Source organism: Oratosquilla oratoria, chromosome 28 (assembly GCF_046742065.1).
Source record: "Oratosquilla oratoria isolate Oo_2021 chromosome 28, ASM4674206v1, whole genome shotgun sequence".
Classification (NCBI taxonomy): domain Eukaryota; kingdom Metazoa; phylum Arthropoda; class Malacostraca; order Stomatopoda; family Squillidae; genus Oratosquilla; species Oratosquilla oratoria.
Window position 1 is genome coordinate 6866868 of NC_134804.1, and position 9332 is coordinate 6876199.

Consider the following 9332-nt stretch of genomic DNA (forward strand, 5'->3'; position numbering starts at 1 on the left):
ATGATACAGAGAGATGAAGATCGCGAGTTTCTGATGATGCAACGACAAAAAGGACAAAAAAGCAAAATGACTGGAGTGGATAAATTTCTTTGCACCGTCCTTTATACAGACGTGGCAATGAATAAATAAATAAATAAATAAAAAACAATAAATCGTAACACATCAATGCCAACAAAAGTCGTAAAACTGAGTTCGCGTGTTACAAATTTATAGGTGCACCACATCATCCAGTCATGCCTCAGTGCACCACGAGTGCTTGTGTAAAGAGGTTTTTTGGTAGGCTACTCCCCTTAGCGCAAATCCTGACTGTAGCCCTATTTTTGCAGCCGCATAATCCCATTCAACCTGCATACAGTGGGACATACTAAGCTGAGCATGAAGGAAAAATCTCGTGCTATCGCTGTATTAGATCGGGGTATGTCGGTGATTCATGTATCCACCGGCCTGAAGGTGTCTAGACAAGCCATTGAACATGTCCGGGACTCGGCGGCGATATTACCACCAGGCACGCCGACCCTCCCAAAGAAAACAGGTTCTGGAGCACAAAGATAGACGACGGCAAGGATGGATAAGCTGTTAAAACATGAGGTGATGTTAAACTCTTCAATAGAAGCTGTAGCACTCAAGAAAAAACACCCAGACATCCTTCAGAACGTTGCTATTAGGACGATTCGGCACCAGCTCCAAAAAGATCTTGGATTACCCGCACGACGTGCAGCCATGAAACCCCTTCTTACTAATCCTATGAAGAATAAACGACTCGAATTTTGCAAGAAGTACAAGGACTGGACCTTGGAAGACTGGAAGAAGGTAATGTTCAGCGACAAAAATGCTTTCAGGCTGGTTAGGGGGGAGTCCAAGACAGTGCGTCGGCCGAGAGGTGTGTCACGTTTCGATTCATGTATCACAAACAGTGAAGACAGTAAAACATCCAGACAGCGTAATGGTGTGGGGTGTTTTTAGTGGAGGAAAGGACAGATCAGGGCTGTACCTCCTCCCTAAGAATATTACAATGAACGGGAACAATTATATTGATGTGTTGAAGGAACATTTGCAATGTTTCATGAGTATTCATGAGTGCAGCTATTTCATGCATAATGGTGCCCCTGCACACAAGTCAAAAGTGGTCAAAAAGTTCCTTGTATACAACCAAATTGATACGTTAAACTGGCCAGGTAATTCGCCTGATCTGAACCCCATTGAAAATGCCGGGAATGTTATGAAAAAATAAGGTATAAACATCCAAATCAACCAACATCAAAGACCTGCAGGAGGCACTGAAGTGGATGTGGATCAATGGGGACGTCTCCTACTTTGGCAAACTGGCTGAATCAATGCCCAAAAGACTTGAGTTTAAGGATATAATCACAATAAAATACATGTAATTGTGATACTTTTTAACCGGATCGTATGAATGTCACGATTTTTTCCCCCACAACTGTATACCTCTTGTATGAGACGTTTCAAAACATGAAAAAACGTAAAGCGTTAGTTAAAGATCTTCAGCCAATGGGAAAGAGAGTGAGCTTTTCCCGCCAAATTAGGATACGTTTCCCGCTTGGAGTTACCTGTGATAATACGTAATGGGCGTGCTCCATCAGACTGGTATTGCGCAATGCTTAAACAATTTAAGTATATATATATATATATATATATATATATATATATATATATATATATATATAATAGAATATAATTCAAATTTATGACATACATAATATATCATATTCACGGAAGGCGTAGTTTGAAATTAGAAACAGGATACTTTATTCACACAAGGGCATGACACAGCACAGCCACAGGATTCTATTCACGCTAAGGACGTGATATAAATATATATATATATATATATATATATATATATATATATATATATATATATACATATATATATATGTATATATATAATATATATATATATATATATATATATATATATATATATATATATATATTGAGTTGTGGAGACAGAATGAGTGGTAGGGTGGTGAGTTTAAGCGCCAAGAATCCGTTGAAGTTTTATTTCTAACGTTTCGTCCAACTAGGACTTCTTCAGAGTATACACAAATAAGACAACGACAACTTATATAATCGCACAGCTCACCCCGTTCCTCCCCGGTTAATGTTGTTACCATCTCGCTTTCTTCTTGCCTCGTGGATAATTTGGCCGCTTGCTACCCCCGCTAACTAGACAAAACCGTCCAGATGATTGCTACATGGGAGTGAGGAGATATACGCTGCCTCAATTGTCCTCCTTTCCTTTTTGTTAAGTCCATTATGGAGCACCTCTGTTTTTACCTAATCCGGCAGGTGGCCAAAGTTGTCGATGTGTACCACTAATGAGTTGGATGTCCGGTGGGCTTTGATGTCATTTTTGTGTTCAATCATCCGCTTGTTAGTTTCGCCATAGTAACTAGCGGGGCAGATTTTTGGAAGGAATTCTGTAAGCTAGACATCTATCTTCGTCTTTGATTTTGGTTCTGATTTTATTTCTCACAACGTCGCCTATTTTTATTCCCGTGCTAAATGCCAGTTTCAGGCCTACCTTGGTGAGATTTTGTTCTATGACATTTGAGCACTTGGAGTTGGGTACGGACAGATACCCACGGTTCACATCATTAGCCTCTTTACTTTTGCCACCCCTATTTCTTATTTGTAACGCCTTTTCTTTGTTTCTATATAAAAAGCTTGTTGGGTAATATAATTTTTTTTAAATGCCAAAAATGTAATTAATTTCCTCCTGGAGAAATTCCTCACTTCATACTCTAAATACTCTCAGGAAGAAGCCTATAACGATTCCACTTTTTATTTTGTTGTGGTGTGCGGAGTAGAAATGCACGATGTCGTTTTTGTTCGTGCACTTTCTGTGGACTGAAAATGCTGTCTTATTACCTTGTCTCCATATTACTGTATCCAGAAAGGCCAGATGGTTATCTTTCTCATGTTCCATGGTGAATTGGATGTCACGTTCTATCTTATTCAACTCGTGTAACTTACCATCCAAATCGGTATTTACGGGTGCGACAACGAGTACATCGTCCACATACCGCATCCAGGTGGAATCATGGCCCATTATTTCTATGAAATGGTCTCTCTCTAGTACCTCCATGTACAGAGAAGCTAACACGGCACTGAGAGGACTTCCCATCGCAAGCCCACGACACCGAAAATATTCTTCGTTGTTGAAGATTAATGGAACAAATTTTACACAAAGGGAAATTAGTTTTGAATAATCCTAATTAGTTATATACAGTAATATGTTTCGGAAGAAAGTCAAGCATAAGTACACATGGGAGAGGGTGGTGGAGGAAAGAGTGGTAGATAGAGCGCTAATGGATTATGTAGTGGTAAATAGGATTATGATAGGAAGAGTTAAGGATGTACATGTGCTAAGGGGAGAGGGTGGGGGAATATCAGATCATTTTTTGGTGGAAGGTAAGTTGAAAGTGGAGGATAGATGGAGGAAGAGGAAAGGGACAAAAGGTAGGGAGGTTCTTAGAGTGAACTCTTTGAATGGGAAGGAAAAAGAGAAGGAGTACGGAGAGAAGCTGAAGGAGGAGTGGGAGGGAGTAAAGGGTAGAGTAGAGATGGGTGTGGAGGAGGAATGGGGATGGTTCAAGGAGGGAGTCATAAAGTGTGCAAGGATGGTGTGTGGAACAAGAAGGACAGGGGGAAATAAAAGAAAGGGCAGTGAATGGTGGGATGAGGAAACAAAAAATGTTGTAGAAGAGAAGAAGCGAGCTTTCACAGATTGGTTACAAAATAGGACGAGGGAGTCATATGAGAGGTACAAAGAAAATAAAAGAGAAGTAAAGCAAAAGGTAAAGGTTGAAAAGAGGAGAGCAGATGTGAAATGGGGTAAGAGTTTGACAGAAAATTTTGAAAGTAATAAAAAGATGTTTTGGAAAGAAATTAAGAGAGGAAGAGGAGGCGAATCAAGTAGAGAAGAAAAGGTAAAAGGTACAGATGGAGAGATGATAATGGAAGAGAAGGCAGTAAGGGGAAGATGGGCAGAATATTTTAGGGAGTTGCTAAATGTGAAGGAGGATAGGGAGGGAAAGATTGCTGCAGTGGGAAGTGCGAAGAAAATGAGAGTGATGAATGAGGAGAATGGAGGAGAAATAAGGAAGGATGAGGTGAAGGCAGTTGTTAAGATAATGAAAGCAGGTAAGGCACCTGGTCTGGAAAGATGCCATGCAGAATGTCTGAAAAAGGGAGGTACAGTGATGGTGGACTGGTTGGTGAGGTTATTTAATGTTTGTTGGAGAGAGGGTAGAGGGGACAAGTGTGAATGTAGTAGTTTCAGAGGGATTAGCTTGTTGAGTGTAGTTGGGAAGGCTTATGGGAGGATCTTGGTTGAGAGGATTAGGAGAGGAACAGAAGGAGTAATTGGTGAGGAACAGTGTGGATTTAGGACAGGTAGAGGTTGTGTAGATCAGATTTTTGTGGTAAGACAGGTATGCGAGAAAGCTATAGAAAAGGAGAGGGATGTTTTTTGGGCTTTTATGGATCTGGAAAAGGCTTATGATAGAGTAGACAGGAGGGCACTGTGGGAGGTTATGCAGATATACGGGATAGGAGGAAAGCTTCTGGGAGCTGTCAAGAATTTCTATGAGAATAGTAGAGCTTGTGTCAGGATTGGAAATGGAGAGAGTGAGTTGTTCGAGGTAGAGGTGGGACTTCGTCAAGGATGCGTTATGTCGCCCTGGCTGTTCAACTTATACATGGATGGGATGTTGTGAGAGGTAAATGCAAGGGTAGTGGGCAAGGGATTGGAGATGGTTAAAGAAAATGGAGAAAAGTGGGAGGTGAGCCAGCTGTTGTTTGCGGACGACACTGCACTTGTGGCAGGATCGGAGGAGGGATTGAGGAAGTTGGTGGCAGAGTTTGGGAGAGTATGTGGTAGAAGAAAGCTAAAGATAAATGTGGGTAAAAGTAAGGTGATGAGGTGTACAAGGGGTGAAAGTGGCAGTAGACTGGAAGTGAGCATTAAAGGGAGAGCGACTGGAGGAAGTGGATAGTTTTAGATACTTGGGTGCAAATGTGGCAGGGAAAGGTGGAGTGAAAGTGGAGGTAGAATGTAGATTGAGAGAAGCGAGTAAATGCCTTGGTGGATTAAAGAGTGTAATGAGGAATAGACATTTGGGAAAGGATGCTAAGAGGAGACTATATGAAGAAGTGATTGTGCCAACAGCACTGTATGGGGCAGAAATATGGAACATAAGAGAGGAAGAGAGAAGGAGTTTGAATTTGTTTGAGATGAGGTGTCGGAGAAGTATGATGGGGGTTACTAGGCTAGATAGAGTGAGAAATGAGGATGTGAGGAGGAGAACAGGGGTGGTAGAAAAGGAGCTGGGAGATAGGGTTGATGAAAAAATATTAGGATGGTTTGGACACATGGAAAGAATGAGTGAAGAAAGACTAGTAAAAGAGGTGTGGAAGGCAGATGTGGAGGGAGTGAACAAGAGGGGACGTCCTAGGATGAGGTGGATGGATGGGGTGAAGGGGGCTTTGGGGAAGAGGGGAATGTCTGTTGAGGAAGGACGGGCGAGGACAGAAGACAGGGGTGAATGGAGAATGGTTGTTATGGATGATGTTGTGATAGCATGAGGTGGAATGGGCGGGTGGATGGGGGGTGAGGTAGTATGTGTGAGCAAAATTTGACGCAGCCCGAAGGAATTTCTCCCCGTCCTCTCATTTTATGCAATGGGGGGACGGAGAGGGGGGGGGGTCGCCGATTTAATGAAGCGGCCTTGCTGTGGATGTGCTGTGTCTTGCGACACTGCCTCTGACCCAGGGCAGTGGCCAAGGTGCAGGGATGGCCCGTCATTCAGGAGGTGCTAAGATAAGAGGGAGGGTGGAGGGGTGTGGAGTGTTTTCAGGGATGGAATGGGTGGGAATGATTTTATGCCTTTTTCTTTTGGCTACCCCCCTTGTAAGGGGGAAAAGGCCTTGGTATATGTATGTAGTTATATATATATATATATATATATATATATACATATATAAATGTACATATATATGTATATATGTTGTGTATGTTAAAGACAGATTGAACATTTTATGGCAGAGCTTCTAAAAATGTTCAATCCATATGTATATATATATGTATATATATATATACATATATATGTGTATATATATACATATATATATATATATATATATATATATGTATATATATATATATGCATGAGAAATCACATAAACTCGTGATTCTAAATATGCGGAAAAACCACCAAGGAAAAAGAAAAACTGATGGAGGTCACTGGTGAATAGACGAAAGCGCTTGGTCATCAGTTTTTCTTTTTCCTTGGTGGTTTTTCCGCATATATATATATATATATATATATAAACGACATCGATGGGTTGGCTGGAGACGAAAAGGAACTCGCCACCTTGGTGAACCGCCTGGACAGAACATCATCCAGATTTGAAATGGAGATCAGTGCCGAGAAGACAAAGTTGATGACAAAGAGCGCAACACCAATCGAAAGAAAGATAACAGTCAACGAACAAGAACTCGAGACTGTGACTCAGTTCAAGTACCTTGGAGCCATACATAACGAAGAAGGATCAAAGATTGAAGTTCTAGCAAGAGCAGCACAGACGGCAACAACACTTGCAAAGATGAAACCCATATGGAGAGATAAGAACATCTGTCTCCAGTCAAAGCTGAAGCTACTCCATGCATTAGTCCTGTCCATCTTCCAGTACATATGTGAGACATGGACGCTGACAGCAGAACTGCAGAGAAAGATCCAGGCAATGGAAATGAGGTGTTTCAGAAGACTCCTTGGCATCTCATACACAGATCACATCACAAACGAAGAAGTGCGCAAGACGATCTCACAGCATGTGAAGCACTATGAAGACCTCCTGACCACAGTGAAGAAGAGAAAGCTGAAGTGGTATGGACATGTGACACGGTCCAGCGGACTATCAAAAACCATCCTCCAAGGGACAGTTCAGGGGAAGAGGAGACAAGGCAGGCAGAGGAAGAAGTGGGTAGACAATATCACAGAATGGGCAGGGAAGAACTTTGCAGAGACCCAGGCCCTTGCCCACGACCGTGAAAGATGGAGGTCACTGGTGAATTGTTCATCGATGCAGTGCCCCTACGACCCCGGGGGGTTAAGGGATTCGTGATCGTGATATATTTATATATATATATATATATATATATATATATATATTTATATATATATATATATGTATATATATATGTATATAACATATATATGAATACATATATATGTATATATATAATATATATATATATGTATATATATATATATATATATATATATATATATATATATACATATTCGATATGAGATAAGACAAATATACAGAGAGAGTGGTGTAGGTAAAGTCCAGGAAAGAACAAATGTACTTTATTCACTAACGTTTCGACAGAGTCTTCTTCAGAGACATAATGGTACAGGCAAATTGGGGTACATTACTTATATACTTACTAAGCAGATCATCTCACGGGTCGTCTCGGAATAGAGCTCGTTGATCGGTCTGCATGTGCCTCCGTGGTGGCCAAAATTGCTGTCGCATACGCTAAGTTTGCAAACCAACAAAAAATAAGGTTCCAATCATTATTTATGGCAACACAACACAAAAACGGAATCTGGCAATATGTGTGTATATATATATATATATATATATATATATATATATATATATATATACATATATATATATATATATATATATATATATATATATATATATACTTTTTTTCAAAAGTCAATGGTCCACGGATATAATTTCAGGTCTAGCTGTGAGCCGTTTGGTTGAAAAAAAAAAAAAAAAAAAAATATATTCATCCTTCTGACCCCGCTCCCCCACCACTCCTCACTCGTCATCCCCTCTGACCTCACATCTCTACCCCTTTGAGTATATAACCACTCCCTTCTGACTCCGCTCTGCGTGACAGATGTCGGGTGTCAAGCTATATCTGTTCCTCCTCCACTTATATCTCAATTGCATTCATATCTCAATAATTTCTTGTAACCTGTACTTTTCTGAAGAGGGCTATAGCCATTAGCCGAAATATAAAAGCTATAATTTCTCCTAAGTTTCATTTTATTCCGACTGTGGGTTCTTCGTGATTATTTATATAAATGTGCTATTACATTTTGTCCAAGTGATATATATATATATATATATATATATAATACATATATTTATAATATATATATATATATATATATATATATATATATATATATACACAAATATTCATATATACATATGTAGGTACATAAATTGTAACAAGAAAAAACGTGAATATATGAATCATGATTAATGTAGAGGGAGTCCCCGAAAGAAACAAAAATGAAGAATGGAAAATGGAGTAATCTGTCTCGCCCGCCCATCACCTGCCACGGTGCCGTCTCGCCCCGCCAAGAACGTGGGCAAGGATCGAGGAGGGGGAAAATAATAGGCTGAGGGGAGACGTGTAAGAAGAGGAAAAGGATGAGAAATGGCAATACCAAGTGAAAGATAACATGGAATAATGGTGTATTCAGTCTTAAATAGAAGAATGGAGAGACTGAAAAATTTGAGGCTGTATTGATGGTGGGAGTTAGAATGACGAGAATGTGGGAGTGAATGCCATAGCAATAGAAGGAATGTAAAAACAGCATATCAGTATATCATCATCGTCATCATCGTCATCGTCATCGTCATCGTCATCGTCATCGTCATCATCATCATCATCATCATCATCATCATCATCATCATCATCATCATCATCATCATCATCATCATCATCATCATCATCATCATCATCATCATCATCACCATCATCATCATCATTATCATCATCATCATCATCATCATCATCATCATCATCATCATCATCATCATCATCATCATCATCATCATCATCATCATCATCATCATCATCATCATCATCATCATCATCATCATCATCATCATCATGACCACCACCACCACCATCACTATGATAATAATTTTTGTTAAATTCCCACACATATAGAAATAGCTAGAGAAAACAGGATCGGACGAAGACTGATCCCGTCTTGGTTAAGGCACGACATCAGCATTCATGGAAAACTTGAAAATAAAAATGAAAACAAAATTATGCTCTATACTCCAAGAGGTGACAACGATACAGGCAATTTGGGTTAAAATCGCAAGTCCTTGAATATTCCATTACAATAAATATATATCACTCTGAAGTGCAAAAATAATAATAATAATAATAACAATAATAACAATAAAATAAAATAAATGAATAAACCAATGAAAATAACATTATCAAAAAAAATCTTTAAGAAAGATCAAATTTAAGA

At 39.5% G+C, this 9332-nt stretch overlaps 1 protein-coding gene across 1 annotated transcript in view; it reads left to right on the plus strand.

Moving 5' to 3' along the window:
* Positions 1 to 6438: 6438 nt before the first annotated feature.
* Positions 6439 to 9332, plus strand: part of LOC143040432 (uncharacterized) — a 5433-nt gene continuing 2539 nt past the window's right edge. Inside the window, exon 1 of the mRNA XM_076211524.1 lies at positions 6439 to 6888. Coding sequence (XP_076067639.1) covers positions 6439 to 6888 — 450 coding nt within the window. The remainder of the gene's footprint in view (positions 6889 to 9332) is intronic.